The sequence below is a fragment of the Leptonychotes weddellii genome, chromosome 1 (assembly GCF_054177405.1).
Source record: "Leptonychotes weddellii isolate Sample4059 chromosome 1, ASM5417740v2, whole genome shotgun sequence".
Taxonomy (NCBI): Eukaryota; Metazoa; Chordata; class Mammalia; order Carnivora; family Phocidae; genus Leptonychotes; species Leptonychotes weddellii.
Genome location: NC_138369.1, coordinates 120,648,054 through 120,667,509, shown reverse-complemented (window position 1 = coordinate 120,667,509; position 19,456 = coordinate 120,648,054). Strand labels below are relative to the sequence as shown.

At 45.7% G+C, this 19,456-nt stretch overlaps 1 protein-coding gene across 1 annotated transcript; it reads right to left on the bottom strand.

The window, feature by feature from the left end:
- Positions 1 to 12,054: 12,054 nt before the first annotated feature.
- AHSG (alpha 2-HS glycoprotein) lies at positions 12,055 to 18,435 on the bottom strand. Its single transcript, XM_006743231.3, has 7 exons — positions 18,129 to 18,435; positions 17,017 to 17,127; positions 16,566 to 16,650; positions 16,035 to 16,198; positions 14,649 to 14,750; positions 13,403 to 13,486; positions 12,055 to 12,778 (listed from the first exon to the last, which is right to left on the bottom strand). The coding sequence occupies exons 1-7, from the start codon at positions 18,339 to 18,341 to the stop codon at positions 12,443 to 12,445; spliced, it is 1,095 nt and encodes a 364-aa protein (XP_006743294.2). The 5' UTR covers positions 18,342 to 18,435; the 3' UTR covers positions 12,055 to 12,442.
- Between the last annotated feature and the right edge of the window lie 1,021 nt (positions 18,436 to 19,456).

Genomic DNA, 19,456 nt, shown 5'->3' with positions numbered 1-19,456 from the left:
ATCATACTGAGTTACTATATTGTAACTTGCTTTTAAAGTCCAATAATAGATCATGAACATCTTAACATATAAATGAACCCGTTTGCACAACTTAATTTTTAATTACTACACAGTAGTCCATTGACAGTGGATTCAGTTATCCAAACCAATTCTCTTTGATGGATATGCAGAGTGTTTCCAATTTTCTGCTGTTATGAACATGCTACAGTTAACATTTTTGTGGGTAAGCCTTTGTCCGCACCCTTAATTATTTTCTTAGTACAAATGCCTAGAAATGGAATTACTGGATGAAGGCATTTCCTAATGTGAAAGGGTTTTAAGGATTTGGTTCTCATCAAGATCATTGAAGGTAGCAGTGATGAAAGGCCCCAGCTTTTTCAGGATACCCATGTCACCAGGGTCAGAGGCAGGAAGAATGGACTTGCATGTCCATCCATCCTAATGGGGTTCCAGCTCATGTCTGTGGGCTCTAGCCTGCTTCCCACCCACCCCCCCCACTTCACAATTGATCTTCTGTTCTTGAACACCTGCCCCATGGACTTCAGGCTCCAGTAGCAGATATGAACACGGTCTTACAGGGACTATTTATTCAGTCCCCTCAAGAAGGGAGGGGGGGACATAATTGCATAAGCCCGTTCCCTGTAATACCTCCCACTGATTCCGTTCCTCTGGTTGAACCCTGACAGATACAATCATGAACAAAGAAGACCTATTGGAGGTGATGCTGCTGCAGAGACAGAAGTGACCGTGCATACATACAGAGAGGAAGGGATGGATCTGAGATCTATTAAAGATTGAGGAAGTCAAGACTTGGTGACCTATCAAACATGGCAGTGAGGAGGAGAGAGGGGTCAGAAATGCGCCCAGAGGTTTTAGGTGAGGTGACTGGGTGGAGGGATTTTGGATGGGGATGGGGGGTAGGGAGAGCTGGAGACCCACGTTTAAGACTGTTAAATCGGAGAGGCTTGACAAATCTCTAAGTGGAGATTTGTAAGAGGTGTTGGATACATGGAACTGCAGCTTGTAGGGGATGAACAGGACCATCATCAGTACCACATGAAGGCTAACACCATGGGAGTGGGTGAGCTCCCTCTGGGAAAGCAGGTAAGGTAAGAAGAATCTGAGATTGATGGGGCGCCTGGGTGGCTCAGTTGTTAAGCGTCTGCCTTTGGCTCAGGTCATGGTCCCAGGGTCCTGGGATCGAGCCCCGCATCGGGCTCCCTGCTCGGCGGGAAGCCTGCTTCTCCCTCTCCCACTCCCCCTGCTTGTGTTCCCTCTCTCGCTGTGTCTCTCTCTGTCAAATAAATAAAATCTTTAAAAAAAAAAAAAAGAATCTGAGATTGAGAGGCTGTAGAGGAGAAAGCCAGATTCTCTGGATGAGGGAAGATTGAATTCAGAAAAGAAAGGGGGGTGGTCAGAGGGTCAGATGCCTCTTTAGAGAGCTTGAACCAAAAAAAGGGCTAAATATGGGTCCACTGGATTCAGTACCCAGGAGGTCCCTGGTGACCATTGCTGATAGAAGTTTCAGTGGGGTGGTGGGGGGAGAAGCCAAATTGCAGAAAAGAAAAGATGGGACTTCAAGAAGTTGAGACAGGACCACTATCTTTAAAGTCTTGGCTGTAAATAGAAAAAAGTAATACATGAGGAAGAGGGATACAGGATTGAGGAAGGACTTTTTCAGAAATGGAAAAGATTTGAGTAGGTTTGCTGAGGGTACGGGCCCATTTGAGAGGGATGATTAGAAAGAGAGCAGAAGGGGGAAACTATGGAAGAAGACCACTCCATCGGTTGACTTTGTGGATTAATTTGTCAGGAGGAGCATTCAAAGTGAGGAGAGTGGAGAAGAAACTCCCTGGGATGCTTTGGAGATGGCTGGAGGAGACGGAGACAGAGAACAAACTCCACATGGGAGGTATACCAGGCATACCAAATGGGAGGGATATCACAGCCTCATGGAGAGAAGAAATCGTATAGGAAGGAGAAACAAACCAGTGCATCCGTGGTTTTGGCAAATAAGGAGGTTACTGACGACCTTTGTCCAGAGTAATTTCATTATATTGGTGTGAACCCCAGCCAAAGTATAGTGGATTGAGATGTGATAGAAATGTGATCAATTATCTTTTATTTACCAAGGCAGATATAAGTTAGCACGTTGTGGGAGATCACGGCGACTGATGGCAGAAGGTCCATAAGTGGGCACTCTGGTGTCTTGGCAGTGCAATTTGGTAAACTCTGTTTGGAAAGCAATTTGACAGTAAATGCCAATAACCTTCAAATATTCATATTTTGGAGTACTCTATTTCTAAGACTCTACCCTTAGAAGGTATTCATAAATACTGGAAAATTTTATGCCTAATAATATTTATCGTCAGGCCACTTATAACTGCGAAAAGGTGGGAACCACCTAAACTTCTGCCAAGAGAGAAGAGTTTAAGTAAACTATGGTATGTTCGTTTGCTGAAATCCTGACTAGTTATCACAAATGACGTTTGTGAGTCCTATAACATAGAAAGATGTTTATGCTATAATGTTAAATTACAAAGCTGGATAGACCATTGAAACTACAGGGTAATTATATGGTGTTTATAAAGCATCTCTATGGCGGAGGCAGGGGGGTCACATGAATACAATACAGAAAAATGTGACTAGTGCCAGTGTCAGAGATACAGGACTATATATAGGAGATCCCTATTTTTATTCTTTCAGTTTTCAGTATGTCCCGAACTCTCTTTAGTGAACATGTAACATTTTAAAAAAATTTAAATAAGCATTTTTTATTTTATTTTTTTTTAAGATTTTTTATTTATTTGAGAGAGAGAGAATGAGAGAGAAAGAACACATGAGAGGGGATAGGGTCAGAGGGCAAAGCAGACTCCCCGCCGAGCAGGGAGCCCAATGCGGGACTCGATCCAGGGACTCCAGGATCATGACCTGAGCCGAAGGCAGTCGCTCAACCGACTGAGCCACCCAGGCGCCCCTAAATAAGCATTTTTTAAAAAGAGGTTTGGTGGTAGGGGCGCCTGGGTGGCTCAGTCGGTTAAGTGTCTGCCTTTGGCTCAGGTCATGATCCCCGGGTCCTGGGATCAAGCCCCGTGTCGGGCTCCCTGCTCAGCGGAGAGCCTGCTTCTCCCTCCCCCTCTGCCTGCCGCTCTGCCTACTTGTGCTCTCTATCTCTCTGTCAAATAAATACATAAAATCTTTAAAAAAAAAAAAAAAGAGGTTTGGTGGTAAAGGGAAGGGGAGGGATAGGGGAGTGGCTTGAGAGAGGGGAGTGGTTTTTAGGATGGGGATTATCTGAAAGGATTTATGGTCAGGGGAAAGGGTGAGGCTGATTCAGGAGAAAAAAAGACTCCAGGAAGGACACAGTAATCACGGATGGGGTGGGGGAGGTGGTGGTGGGGTTGGGAGAGTAGCTTGAGAGAGGGGAAAGACATCTGTTTTGAGCAAGAGAGGAGGTAAGAACGGGCAACTCTGGAGATGTACTGGAGGGAAGTGGAGGGACTTTTCACCAGGGAACATTTATTTCATTTGGAAACTAGGAATCTCAATCCGTTGAGAGCCAAGATGTGGGAGGGAAGTGGTGTCATTTACCATGTGTCATCTCAACAAAGATTTTTATTTAAGCCTTTCTAAGGACAAGGCACCATTCTATGCAGGCTGAAGAATAAGAGGGTGAATTAAAATGAACCAGACAATCTGAGACATGCAAACAAATAGCCACAAAATAGAATAGAAAGGGCTCTGTGCCATAAAATAGGTCCAGAAAAGGGTGGGGCTTTTAAGCTGGGGCTTAGGGAAGGCTTTTTGAAGAAGAGGGTATTGGAGATGGGTCTTGGAATAGCACTTAGACATATGGTTTGGGGGCGTTGGGGAGAAGACAGGGAGTAGCATGAGGTGGTACAGGAATAAGAAATCCCAGGGTCTGTTCAGATGAGATCTAGTAGCTGAATTTGGTTAGAACATAGTATATACAGGAAATAGGATATAGAAGGTGAGGGAGCCGATTTTGTAAGGACTTGAATGCCCAGGTAAGGAATCTAGACTTTATTCCATGCATTAGGGGTTTCTAAATTTTTTTAATCATGCACCCTATTAGTAATAAAATGTTAGCATATGTTTCCCTGACATATGTATGACTATTTATTATATGTGTTTATATCAATAATTAATATATTAAATATTAGCAGAGCTTAATTTCTTTCTTTGTAAGTAAAAACAAATAAAAACAGATGCCTTTAAGAAAATGAGAAAGCAAGTCACAGACTGGGAGAAAACATTTGCAAAAGATAAATCTAATAAAGGACTTTATCCAAAACATTCAGAGAACTCTTAAAACTCAAGAGTAAAATAAACAACCTGATTTAAAAATGGCAGGAGCACCTGGGTGGCTCAGTCAGATGAACGTTGGACTCTTGATTTTGGCTCAGGTCCTGATCTCAGGGTTGTGAGATGGAGCCCCGCATTGCATGGGCTCCATGCTCAGCGGGAAATCTGCTTCTCTCCCTCTCTCCCTACCCCTCTTCCTCCTGCTCGGTGTGTGCACATGTGCTCTCTCTTTCCCTAAAATGTATAAATAAATCATTAAAAAAATATAAATAAATAAATAAAAATAAAAAAGGGCAAAGACCCGAGCCTCAACAAAGAAGATGTACAGATGGGCAAATAAGCATATAAAAAGGTGCTTCACATCATATGGCAATAGGGAATGCAAACTAAAACAACAATGAGATATCACCACACACCTTTTAGAATGCCAAAATCCAAAATACTGGTGAGGGTGTGCAGCAACAGGAATGCTCATTTTTGCTGGTGGGAATGCAAAATGGTACAGTCACTTTGGAAGACAGTTTGGTGGTTTCTTACAAAACTAAACATACTCTTACCATACAAACAATCCAGCAGGCATGTTCCTTGGTATTTACCCAAATGAAGCAAAAACAACATACACACAAAAACCTGTACATGGATGTTTACAGCAGCTTTATTCATAATTTCCAACACTTGGAAGCAACCAAGATGTCCTTCCACAGGTGAATGGACAGATAAACCGTGGCCCATCCAGACAATGGAATATTACTCAGAGCTAAAAGGAAATGAGCTATCACGCCATGAAAACACATGGAGAAATTGTACATGCATACTGTTAAGTGAAAAAAGCTAATGTGAAAAGGCTACATACTGTATGATTTCAACTATATGACATTGCAGAAAAAGTGTAACTGTGGAGACAGTAAAAAGATCAGTGGTTGCTGGACGGTGGAGGGGAGAGAGGACTTTCAAGGCAGTGAAATGTATGTGTGATACCATAATGGTAGATACATGTCATCATGCACACATCCAAGCCTATGGAATGTGCGACACCAAGAGTAAACCCTAATGTGAACTGTGGACTTGGGGTGAAAATAATGTGTTGACTTAGGTTCATAGATTACAACAAATGTAATACTCTAGTCAAGGATGTTGATAGTGGGGAAGGCTGTGCCCATGTGGGGACAGAGGCAGATGGGTATGCTCTGTACTTTTTGCTCAGTTTTGCCGTGACCCTAAAACTACTCCAAAAAATAAAGTTTGTTTAAAAGGAAAAGTCACTGTCATATGACCAAATGTACACAGCCAATAAATATAGTAAAATATTAAAAACCAGAGAAATCGATTTCTGATCCTTTCCCCCCACAAGCCAATGATTTATCTTGTGCATTCCTGGGGGTTTGCACCCCCTACTTTGGAGACCTGTGGTCATATGAATCCTCCTTTGGCAGGGGAGTGCTGCAACCTGGTCTTCGTGCATAAGCCCCTGGAGCCCAGTATGAGACTGCTGGAAGGAGGCAAGATTGGTTAGGAGGTCAGACTTTTTTTACTTACTCATTGAGTTCTTCCTCTAGGCAATGCCCCCAGAGGAGGCAAAGTAAACAAAAAGGAATACAATGGAGGAGGCTGTAGAGATGATGAACACATTATTGCCCAGTCCAGTTACACTGGGGCTTGTCTCAGTGAGGACCAAAGGCTACAGAGCCATGGATGAACTTTGGGTAAGGTGAGACTGGGGGAGGAGGGCATGGCAGTGGCCTAGTGAGGAAAAGGCCTTGCATCCGCCAGAGATAGCTGTTGTTTCTTGTATTGAAGGCCTGGAAGTGAACTCATCCCATGGCCTGCCCCTGCATCACCAAACTACTGCCTACGCATTCCCCACACTGATCCTCGCAGGACCCACATGCCCCCAGCAGAACCCCTTTTGCTGTCTGTCCCCTCTTGGCACTGTCATCTTCTTTGTGCTATGGCCTCTCCTGCCAAATGATATACCATCAAGCATCCCTCTTTTGCCCAAATCTTTCTTTCCACTGTGCCTTCTGAAATTCCCTTTCCTTAGTAAATAAAGCTACCTATGTTATTAACCTTGTCAATTCCTGGGCTCAACCGAAGGCACAGCTGCTCCATAAAAACTGTGGAAGAGATGCTTCCATCTGGTAACATTTCCAGTGCTATTTCCAGGATGGTTAGGCCTCTCTGCTTGCATAAACCCTGTTTCTTTGAGAGTTATGCCACGTAGTTGCCTCAGCCTCCTGCTTCTGGTCACTGTCATCTTCTGACCTTCTGGTCACTCTCTCTCTGCTGGAAAGCCTTTAGCTCTTGCTTACACTCCTGCCCCCCACCCTCACCCTGCTATTGTTCAGACAAATTCATCATCCCCATGGCAACAGTCTAGCTTCTTTCTTACCTGACCACTCTGACTCTAGAGACCAGCAGCACCCAACTCCACATGGAATCACCCTGGCTCTAGGAACACCTAGAGTTTTTTTCCTCCCAATTCCATTTCTCTTTATTTCTACTGTTCTAAGACACTACGACCTGAGGGCCAGATGCAGCTCACTGTTAACTTTGTAAATAAAGTTTTATTGGGACACAGCCATGCCTCTGTGTTTAGGTACTGTCTATGGCTATTTCTTGCTACAATAGCAGAGTCAAGTAGCTGAGACAGACACCATATGACCCACAAAGCCTAAAATATTTATGACCTGGCTTGATAGAAGAAGTTTGCTAACCCCCATTCTAAGCACACAAAATAAAATAAAAATCTTTTTCTATAAAATTAATACCCAAGTATTATAGAAAGTTTAGAAAATACAGAAAAGGACACAATAAAGAAAAACAACTCGTTATTCCATAACTTAGATACAATCACTATTAATATTTTAGTGTTTTTCTTTCTGTTATCTTGTAGTTTTCATGCCTGAGTGTGTGTAAATATAAATATGCCTATATACAAAATTAGGATCATAATTTTAAAACCTGCTTTGTGATTTCAAAATATATTATGAATATTTTCCTATATGAATTATTATGTTTTTGTAACATGATTTAAACTTTCTGTGTAGTAGTCCATGGAATGGATGTAACAAAATTTAGTCAGTCATCATTGCAGAAAATTTATGATGTTTACAATTTCTGCTCTTTTAAATAATGCTGTGATGAACATTGTGAACATTCTTAGCTCTGGAAGGTCATGAGAGGAGGGTTAGAGTCATCACCTACAGAATGGACATTTTGTTTTCTCTCTCTCTCTCTCTCTATATATATAGTGATAAGAATGCTAGTAAGTCAGCATTGTATTTCACATATTCCTAGTGGTCCTTGGGGGTGTGGGGGCCTGGGGGGGGGTAGGGAAAGGGCTGGAGGCAGGAGGAACAGTATACACTAGCACCAGCAATATTTTATGAAAGCAATTAACTGGGAAACAATGTTAAGAGTGCTATATTATATAGGTTACATATTCTTGCTTTAAATCTTAAAGACGAAAAAAATAGAATTTTCTTTGTGATGAATAAAATTTTAATTGTTGGGTGACTGGGTGTTATGAACCAAACTGGGCAAGATGCAGGGATGGGAGTCAGTTGGGAAGACAAATAGACCACTTGAGGTTTGCACATACATATATCTTATGATAGTGACATTGCATGATTTTGAATCATGCAAATTTTAAATAGTGGGATATTAAAATAGCAATAAAGTCTCACCTTATACACAAAATTAGAAACAACTTGAATTCCCCCAATTTTAAAAATTAGCCAAAGATTGGGGCACCTGGGTGGTTCAGTCTGTTAAATGTCTGACTCTTGATTTCGTCTCAGGTCATGATCTCAGGGTCCTGAGATTGAGCCCTGCATCAGGCTCTGTGCTGGGCATGGAACCTGCTTAAGATTCTGTCTCTCCCTCTCCCTCTGTCCTTCCCCGCACCCCCTATCCCCAGCTCATGCACACGTTTGCTCAATCTCTCTCTTAAAAAAAAATTTTTTTTTGACACGTGCTAGGTTCTCAGGAAGTATCCTCCCTCTCTGCTTCCTGTCCTCTGATTTTGGTGGCTTTAGCCAAAGATTGAGTATTTTTTAAGTAAGTACATTGTAAGCCTTATTTATGACATTGCTGTATGACTGTCCCATGGAAGAGAAATACCCAGCACCCTTTGTCAGTATCATGGGGATCACACTTTTTTTTTCATGAGCAGCAAAATTTTGATGAGTGATTTTGATGACCACTATTCCATTATTCTAATGTTCGATGTTATCATAGTTGCAAATATTAGTATCATCCTGACATTCATCAAACATTGTTAATTCATGGTGGTGTTACAAGTACTGAAAAATACACCTGAAATTCAATAACCTTGGAACATGAGTTAGATGTGATTAAAAAGCCACTAAGATGGCAAGTAAGTGAGACACATGCAATGCTATTTATTTAGGAGAGAGCAGTATGAAAAACATTAAAGAAGATGCTTAGAAAATATAGAGTAGCATTAATGCAAAAAATGTGCTATAATAGCAGGAGACTTAACAGCTCCATAATTCATCCTCTCTAACTTATGTTTATTCTTGTGAAGACAATTTTCTAGGATATGCACATTTTGAATAATGTTGAGTCTTCAGGTATGTATCTCTTAGATAAAATAAATCATATAGGAAATTGTTCTAGGTAAATTCAAGTGAGGAAATCCTAGAGACATTTGGAAATGCAATGTTGGAATTCAAAAAAGAGACCCAAACTGGAGCTGTAAAGATGGATGTTATCTGTGCAAGACTGAGAGTTTAAATCATGAGACTTGCTAAGGAGAGAGTACACATTTAAGAGAAGGTCAAGAACACAGTCTTCTGAAGCCACCAAAATCAGAGGACAGGAAGCAGAGAGGGAGGATACTTCCTGAGAACCTAGCACGTGTCAAGAAAGTTCCAAGCATATACTTCTAGCATCTCATTGAATCCTCGCTGTCGCCCTGCCAGGCTGCTGCCCACACCTGGTTGTAGAATGAGGGCAATGAGACGTGAGAGGTAAAGCAGCTTGGCCCAGGTCAGTCAGGTCTGTTGGATTCACTGCTTCCTTGAGAGGCATGAGATCAAGGCATGGGTAAGCCTGACATAGAAAAATCAACTGCAGGGGCACCTGGGGGGCTCAGTCAGTTAAGCGGCCAACTCTTGATTTCGACTTAGGTCACGTTATCACTGTCCTGGGATGGAGTCCCACATCAGGTTCTGCACTCAGGGCTCAGGGGGGAGTCTGCTTGAGATTCTCTCTCTCTTTCTCTCCCTCTACCCCTTCCCCACTTGAGCGCATGCACTCTCTCTACAATAAATAAATAAATCTTTTTTAAAAAAAGAAAAGAAAAATCAACTGCACAATTTCAAGACAGAGAGGAGAGAAGGTGAGGTAACTCAAATGAAATGATCCAGTGCCCTCTGCCTCCATGAATGGCACCACCATCTACCCAGTCTGCAAAGTCATAAATCCAGGAGTTATCTTTCACTTCCCTCTTTCTCACCCCTATATCAAACCTGTAAGGAGCTCCTAGGATATCTACCTGAAAATTATATCCTGGCTTCACCACATCTCCTGCCCACCACCTTACCCTAAGGTACACACTCCTCTCTCCCCTAGAAAGCTCTAGTCCTCTTCTTACCCCAGCTACAACCCATTTTCCCTACAACAAAAAACAAATGAATACCATTGAGATTTGGGCCATTAGCTAATCATTATTCATTGTTGGGGCTTCATTACTGGGGCTCACCTGTCCATTTCAGAGTGTGTAGCATCCTTGGCCTCTGTCCAGTAGCCCCCCAAGTGAGCACCTCCACTGACTTTCAAACATCCCTCTGGGGGAAAGGTGATACTGCTCAGCCCCACCTCACCCATCCCCAGGTTGAGATCCACGGAAGCTGGGTGATCATTTAATGTAAACCAGATTATGTCACTTACAACCTTTAGAGGTTTCCCATTTTACTGAGAATAACACCCCAGTTCCTTCCAAGGTTGGCAAAGCTGTTCATGACCTGGCCCCATCTACTTCTTTAACCTCACCTTCTAGAACCCTCCTCCTTCTCCTCTTACGCGCTTCGGTCCAGCTTCCTTTCTCATCCTTGGCCACATCAACCTATCTCCTGCCTCTAGGCCTTTGTGCCTGTTAGTCCCCTGGAATAGCTTCTCCTTTGGTTCTTCTGGATTGGCCCTTCTCTCTTCCTTCAGGCTTAGGCACCAATGCTGATGTAGGTGTGAAGCTGCCAGTGGTCATCCTGGCTAAGACTGAAGGCAGGCCTTGCTGAGAGATGGAGGCCGGGGAGAGACGGTATCCTTTGAACTCCTGGATCCTGCTGTGCCTTAGGTAGGACTCATCCATTTGAATTCCCAAATTCACAGAGCAGTAACATTCCCCTTTTACTTATGTTGGGTTGGGTATCTACCACCTGCCCTCGAAAACACTGGGACTAATACTCCATGTGTTCCCTCATGGCAACACCTGTGGGTAGCAAGGGTGGAAAGCACATGAGTCTCTTTTAGTACTGGGTGAAAGTTGCCTTTTCAGGGTCTTCTTTCAAGTTCCCTTAAGGAAGAACCAGAGGTGCTCAAACCCTCCCGTTCCCAGGTCTCTAGTAAATTCTCTCTCCCAGCATCCTGCCCCATTATCTCCTCTCTCTTTCTTCTTCCATCTCTTCTCATCTTTTGCCCTAAATATGCTTAAAAATCCTCTTTCCAGAAAAGGAAATCTTCCCTCGACCCAGTTATCCTTTTGGATTCCATCCTATCTCTCCCACCATTCACCATCAAACTGCATGAAAGAGAACGCATGAGTCCCTCCATTTCCTCATCATCTACAGCCAGTTGAGCCCCTGCAAGTAGCTTTTACCCTCATCCTCCCAGTGAAACTACATCTGCCATAACCTCCAAATCAGTCAGCTAACCCATGGATTTTTCTTGGTCCTATTCTCATTGCTCTTTCTGCAGCATTTAGCCCAGCCAACCATACCTTCCTCATCTTCCCTGGCTTCTGAAATACGTAGTGGTTTTCCTACCTTCTGGTTACTGGAATATTGGCAAAACCTCTAGGAAACAGTAATAAGGTATCAACACTTGATCCGGTCTCTTTGGTTCAAGTGAACCCACTCAACTGGTTGTTAGTCTCACTTCTTTAAAATTCTGTCTGAAAGGGCCTATCCTTTACATTGCTCAGAACAACTTAATGCTAGGAGGCAAAACAGTGAAATTGTCTAGTTACCATTCTATACTATACGAGTATCCCTCCTCTATTCATTCTATAAACCAGAGCTTTAACTTAAGGTGTTAAAATGGATTGGCTAGAAAGACCAATCCTCTGTTATGAAATGAAGTGTATACAGTATAATCAACAGTTATTTTAAACATAAATAATGAAGAGGTATAATTAAAGTGAGGCTCCTGTGTTAATTACCAATTTTAATCCCCCCTTACCTGGACATTGGGGAAAACCAATGGTTGGTTTGTACAAAGTTCAGGCACTCTGTCCTCCTTTAACAGTATTTTCTGACCCTCATGAAATGAAAACAATGATTTTCTCATAAGGAAATGGGCTCATTCTATGGCTTGTGAGCAGGTCCTGGTCTCATTTTTTTCCCCTGTATATAGTAATACTGCTGATTTTTGTTCCGTTTTATTTCTATTTTCACTTAGATTTTGCCTAGGGACATTTGTGATATGGTTATTTTGAAGGTAGGTCACATGTGAGCTTGGAGGGAATAAGCAATAATCATAACCACATTTCAGCTTAGAACCTTCTTTACTAAGGAAGGTCCTTCAGTCGCTTTTATTAACAAGAAAATATGAGGTTGGCAAGAGCACCTCTCAAAGTCCCAGTTCCAGTTGTTCTTGTGAGGTCAAAGAAGGCAGAGAACACGATGGTGGCGACTTAGCATCAAAACAATGACCATCAAGTTGCCAGCCTTATACCTTCCGTGAGACCTAACATTGCCCCTCTGCTTCCATCCCCTGAAGAATGAAGAGAAGTTGGGATTGAAGACTTGATATTAACCTAGATGTGGGTAGCACCTGCTTTGAAGGCAAACAAGACCCCCTCCCATACCCAGACTTGGAGAAAATGGTGGCTCTCTATGTTCCTGGGCCAAACCTTCTCATCTCTGACCTACATCTACACCTTGTAGTATCTGACTCTCCCTGGGCAAGGACGGACCACTGGACCAGGACCAACAACAATACCAGGCTGCACCACCTTGGGGGCCTTGCCCACATGGAATGCTTCTCCTGAGGCGGACTCCACAGAGGCCACCCCCGTGAAGGCATGGCGCAGGTCGTAGTGTGTGCGGTGCCCTGGCAGAAGCACCTCGGGAACCGCCACCACCACGGGTCCCACCACCAGGTCGGCTGCCGGCAGGTCAGCCAGGGAAGGTGCAGGCATCGCTGGGTCTTCCACGGGGGTGGGGTTCACCGCATCGGGGCTGTCTGGTTGGGGCTGCGGGAGCAAAGACTGGAGAGAGGACCATGTCCAGGTTAGCTACCTCTCTGCTCACAAGCAAGGCCACTCATGCTTCTGGGTGAAGCCCCCCCAATTCCCTCCCAGTAATAATTTTTATTGGCAAGGAATCTGACCAAAAAGAACTACCTAGGTGCAAAGGATTGTCATCGGAGCCAGAAGGAAGGGGTAACTGGCCTGTGGTAGCCCCTTTCTCACCAATTGTCTTGGGCTCGGTGGACTTATACACATATCCCACGAGCAAAAGCACCCCGCTTTATAGCTTCTACCAGCAGTGTCACCTGCTTGTCACCTACACCTGCAGCCATGGGGGGCAGCCAGGCAGATCTGGCCACCTGCGCAACTCAGAGTACCACCCCCACCCCCTGCGAATGGAAAGATGGACTCGTCACCCTCACACGAGCATTGGCCCTGTCCCGCAGGCACTAGTTTGCTGGAGGGGAAGGCATGGTGGAAGTATCCTTGCATTCGTTGACAATTCCATATACCCAGAGCTATTTAAGATTGTGGGGCTCACAAGGACAGGGCCCAAATGCCCTGTCATTACTAACATTGCATATATGTTAAAGGATCATTGTATTCTGAGGATGAGGGCCAGTATACCCACGATGCCCTTACCTGTGGTTGGAACACGGTGCAGGTCACGGCCACATCTTCTCCACCAAACTTCTCCGTGAGTGTAGCCTTACAGAAGCCATATTGCTGCACACAGAAAGAGAAGAGTTATTTGAACTGGTTTTAAGAAGCGGATTTTCTCCCCCAGTTTCACTGATCCTCCAGGTTGAAGGAAAAAAACCTTCAATTCTTAACTCCTTAAAAAAAATTTTTCCCCTAAAAGTTTCTAGTTTCTGCTTATCAAAGATATACAATATGTAATTCTAAATAGAAGGCAGAAAATCCAGGTATGCTTTGAGATTGTAAGAGATCACCCATAAGGGGCGCCTGGGTGGCGCAGTCAGTTAAGCGTCCGACTCTTGCTTTCGGCTCAGGTTGTGATCTCAGGGTCATGGGATAGAGCCCCTCATTGGGCTCCATGCTCAGTGCAGAGTCTGCTTGAGATTCTCTCCCTTTCCCTCCCCACTGCCCCTCCTGCTCATGCTCTCTCTCTCTCTCTCTCAAATAAATAAATAAATAAATCTTAAAAAAAAAAAGAGAGAGCTCACCCATCATCCCAGAAATTGTGGTGACCCAGGAAAACTTTTGTCAACATACATGTATTTCTTTTTTATTTTTAAACATATTAAAAATCATTTAAAAATTGGGATCATTGTGACTATACCATTCTGTACCCTGTGTTTTTCACTCACTATAATATGATAACATTTTCTTATATCACTCATTATTCTTTCAAAACCTAATTTTTAGGGTCTGTATAATTTTCTATTTATTGATGTACCATATTGTATTCAATGATGCCCTCCTGTTGGACACTCGGGTCTCTTTTGGGCCATTTTGAATCCATGATCAATCATCTCATTAGATAGATTTCTGTCAAACATCTCTGATGATCTCTTTAGGCTAGATTCCTAGAAGTGGACATTACGGCATCAAGGACTTCAAAGATTTCATCTTAGTGGTGTATCTAGAAAATCTACAACGCACTCCTGGAAGCCGGGTATGACTTGGCCCAGTTAGGAAACAGCCTCTGTCTTTCTCCGAACCCCAGGGGCCTTCAGTGGGGCGATGACTTGGTGACAGCTCTTCAGCGGGGAGGTGACACCACGGAGGAAGGCCTGGCATAACCCAGTCCCACGGGGAGTGGGCATTTTTAACTGTTCTCTCTGAGGCCCCCAGATACTAACTCGATGTGAGGACGCTCTGTTCTACTGCTGGTTTTGCCGTCCGCACGGCGTGGCCCGCTCACCTTCTCTGCCAGCAGGTTGCACTTGGCTGGATCGGTGGTCTCTTGAGCAGCGCAGTCCGTGGCAGCCACGGCAAACTCCACATACGTAGAAGGTGGAAGAGGCTGAGGAGGATAAAGGAAAATGCTTAGGAGGCAACACGACTTCATGAAAAGGCAGGGAAGGAGAGGCTGGAGGGGAGGAGCAAGGGCACTGGGGTTGCATGCTCGCCGAGAACACACTGAGTGGCCAGCAGACGTGGCCCCCGTGGCCACCACAGGTCAGTTATTGGGGCTCTGTGTTCTGAAGGGCTTGTATACAGAGGTGAAGGAGGTAAAGGTAGCCACTGCCCATCATTCAGGGCAGAGATGAGTTTCCAGAGCGCCCACCTTAACTGACCTGAGTGGGAGCCCAGGGCCCTCCCCTCCCTTGGCCTTTCCTCTTTTCAAAAAAAAAATTGTTTTAAAATTCCAGTTATTTAACATAGAGTATAATGTTAGTTTCAGGTGTACAATATAGTGATTCACGGCCTTCCCTCTTGGGGCTGCACTTGGAGCCCTAAGATTCAGGTTACTCCAAGATGGGGTGGGAAAGTGAAGAGATTAACACCTCTCCCACCTATCCTATCATAGAGAGCAGGATCCAGTGAAAAATCTAAAGAAAAGTAGAGAAGACACTTGTGCTTTTCTTTCTTGTAGCATTTGGATGCTTACAACAATAAAATATCTGTTATTTGGTGGTATCGTCTGGGGTGGGGGTTTCTGAGAATCACATGTTCTGGTTCATCAGAATCACCACCTATATGTAGAATGCATTTCCAAGTATGCCATGGCTGGTATCCAGAAGACCAGTTTTCTTAAATATTAGAATTCTGTTGCAATCAAATGTGCTCAATACTCCACTATACAATTAAATTTTTGTTTCGGTGATTCAAAAGGCACTTTAGGATCCTGCCATCTATATGCCTGTCTGTGTAAGTAGGTTCACGCCCTTGTAAGTATCAGTTATGAGAGTGCTGACGACCAGTGGTGATGGGTGACAAACACGTGCAAACCCGTGAACTTACAGCGCGTGCTTCTGGATAATGCCAGAACTCGCACCCGCTGCCCAGCAAGCCCTGGTGGTAACCAGAGCTGAGGAACCTGGGACAGGCAGCGGCTGACTGTTTTATGTTAGGGTGACTCCCCATGGGTGAGGTGCTGAGGGTCCTCTCTGGATCCTCGTGACACTCGGTGTCCTCATACCGCTCATACCCCTAAGGACCCCATCTTTCCCTTTTCTCCTACCACCAGCCTTGCCTTCCTGTCGCTGCCCCTTCCCCTGCTCTGTCCCTCACCGCTGTTTTACCACCTACATTCCCTCAGTGCCGCCAGACTGCCCAAAGGCCTGTCCAAAGGTCTCAGTCTTACCACAAGTTGAGCCCGAGAGACTTCCACCAGCTGAAAATAGGAACCATTACTCTGAGCGTTGAAGGCGGTCAGCGCAACATCCACAGCGTGCACTACCTTGGTGTCGTTAAGCGGGGCCAGCAGGGGGCAGTCTGGGCACACCTTGTGCACGTCCTCGGCTGAGTCTACGCACCGAGAAGAAACCAGTATGGGTTGGAATTCTCCAGGGCATTCACCCCGGCTCTAGCTTATTTTGAAAGGCCTAGGACATGCTCCAGATGGCTTCAGCTGCTTTCTCTGCTTCTTACTCAGCCTTCAGGTGGCTCCTGTCCTGCTGACGTTTCTGCAGGAGCCCCTCTCGTCAAGGGGAATTTTCACCGCCAAGGACAACAACTCCTTAAACAAAGTTTTACGATTCCAGATCCCAGGACATTGGGCTCCTTCTTTTCCTTACCAACAAAGTGGCTAAAACTGCTTACACTGAAAGCAGTTCAGGTCCCTTCCGCACTCTCTCCACAAGGTAAAAATAAGAATAATCATCATTATCTCTACCTGGACTGGAATCACATTTGGCAAACAACACGGAAAACTGGCCATCCTGTTTCAGCACCCGGAAATCACAGTCCCCTTCCACAGCCTGGAGAAATAAACCCACAGTGAGGGCTGGGGAGGGGAGCTGGCCTTTCATTTCTCACTGGGAGTCCGGGGGTGGGGGGTGGGGTGGTCCCTCAGACATGATGTCAAAGATGAGCCTCATGAAATCACCTTGACTGAGTGATATTCAAACATGATGCTCTCTGGTTTCAGAAAGGGCTACAAGAAAGTTGAGCTGTTGTAAAAATCCGCCCCAGGGCAGGAAGCATTAAATGGTCATTTTAGCAACTGCACGCTGGCTAGCCATGAAGAGAGCCTGGGAAGCTGGGTAAAATGGGCCTGCAATTTGCAGAACCACCGGGGAACTGGCTGGGGCACCACCTGCAGTCACCCTAGGAGGGGCACTCACATGCTCCACCAGGGGCCTCACGGTGCAGTTGACCAGGGGGGTGGGGTCCAGTACATGGCAGGTGGTTTCCAGCGTGTCTATTTCAAGCTCAAACACCTCTCCCATTGGCCGCTGTGGAGACACAGAATGAAGCGGTGAGCAGCCTATTCCTCTGATCCCGTTGAGCGGACCAAAGTGTGAGCCCCCATTGGGCTTGAAGTTAGCCCTGTTGGAGAGGTGAGGGAAAAGTCATTCCTGTTAGTCAGCACCTCCCCCCAGCTCTGCCCTGGCCTGTGGACAGGACAATGGCCAGGGCTTCTCAGGTCTTCTCCTGTTGGCTGGGCAAGCTCTTAGATGGTGTTTGCAAGGAAGAAAGGGCCATGGGCTTGGGCAGGTCGATGGAACCACAGTCATCACTCTGAGCTCTGTTTGGAAGCTAAAAATGAGCATTGATACTTGATTTTTAAAATTTCACCCTTCAAGCAGTGCTTTGCAAAAATCAGCTTTGGACTTTTTTTCAATCAAGTGGCAAAGTAGGGTGGCATAGGATTATATCTTAGTGTTTCTTCGTCTTTTCCACCCCTCCCTCTACTTCTTTCCGCCTTCCCTCTCATCATCTCCTTTCCCTCCTTCCCCATTTTCTTTTCCTTCCCAAAGGAAAAGTTGTCCTTGGCTTTTGTCTTTGGGCTTGTAGATGCCTGGATGCGAAGTTGCTGCTCTCTATTGCCCCCTGCTGGGGATGAGGGGGCAGAGCGAGCCTCCCTCTGAGTTGAAACTGTAAGTCACTAGTAGAGTTGGGAAGGAGTAACAGTGAAGGCAGAGATAGGGGAGCTTGGGAAATCCTTGTAGTTGTTCAAAATATCATTTGAGGGCTTTTATTGTCTCACACACCTCCTCACCCCCTGTCCAGCACCCTCCTGAGACCCTTGACTACAACCCAGAATGTCTCCTCTTTCTTCCCTGCCCCACCAACCCCTGCTCCTCCCCACCCCCGCTCCCTCCCTTGCTCCTGGGAAGAAACCAGAGAGTTTGCCCCTCTGCAGGTTCCTCGTGCTAGCAGATGTGATCTTTGAGACACCCAGTGGAGCTCCGCACGCAGCTTCTTTGGGCTCAGACACAGCAGGGTCACTTACCTGAGGCCACAGTCTGACTTTGTCAATCTGGTTTAAGATGTGCTTGTAGCCTCGAAGCACGTGGCTATTGATGTAGTCCACGGCCGCCAGCGCTGCTTGCTCTGTTTCCGGGTCATCACAGTTCGGTTCGTTATAAGCCAGAGTTGGCCCCAGTGGGACAGAATGGCAGCCCCAGAGCTGAGCGAGGCAAAGGAGCAGGGCGAGGGACCTCATGGCGGCTCCGGAGAGGCCCTAACAGCTGAGTGGATGGCTGGAAGCTTCAGGAACCAACCCAGGTGCTCTGCTCCAAAAAGTAGGCCGGTGGAGGGCCGAGGGCTTTATTTATCTGTCGGAGCCTGCTGGAGGAGTTGCATAAGGACGTGGGATGACTTCTGTTCCGGTTCCAAGTAAACCCCTGCAAACATCAGCTCTGGAAAGGCAAACAGGTTAGGACATCACTGGTCCCCCAGAAATCTGCCAAAGTCAATGCTGCTGGGGGCAGGCGGAGGTGGGGAGGGTAGGGAGATGCTCCAAAGTCGGCTTGGAACATGGAGGGGGTGAGCTGTGCACCAAGGTGAGGAGGGGCCTGCACAGCCAGCCCTGTCATGCTCGTGGAGTGTCCCTTGCTGGGATCAGGGCCTGCCATGGGGTCTGTGAGGGGAAAGTGGGGATAGGCAGCAATTTGATAAAATCCTCTAATGTCAGAAAGAATGAGCACTGGGTGTTACACACAACTAATGAATTCCTGGACACTACAACAAAAACTTACGGTGTACTATATGATGGCTAATGGAATATAATGAAAAAAAAATTTAAAAAAGAAAGAAAGAAAGAAAGAATGATCTCCTCCTGGAGGGAAAACAAGGCCCGCAGATGTAGCAAAGATACAGATGGTCTAGAGCGAGCAGGAAGAGCTACTGGAGATGCTAAGATCTTGGGTGAGAGCCTTGGAGAAAAGAAGGAAGGAAGGGAGCGATTTCTGCCTGAAGTGTGGAACAGGGGTGAGAGGAGGAGTTCCCCGAGGCAGGGTTGGGTGGGCTGCTTTGCTCCCTCAGACCACGCTGCCAGGGCCCTGCGCAGATGGGCACCAACCTGGGTGTGGTCAGTGCCCCCCCCCCCCAGTGCAGCAGAGGGGCGCCCTGGTCTAACAGCCACTCCCTTGGCAAAGCTCTGGTTTCGAGTCCTTCCCTGCAGGCTGAGATGCTTTGGGGGCAGCTAAGAACACAGATGCCTCTGTAATGCCCTTCGAGGCCTAAGCAGAATTAGAGTCAGTCTTTATGGCCAGAGCACGGGGCCAGAGTGTTGGTTCCAGGCATTGCTTGTAAGTGGCCCTTGACAATCCCAGGTGT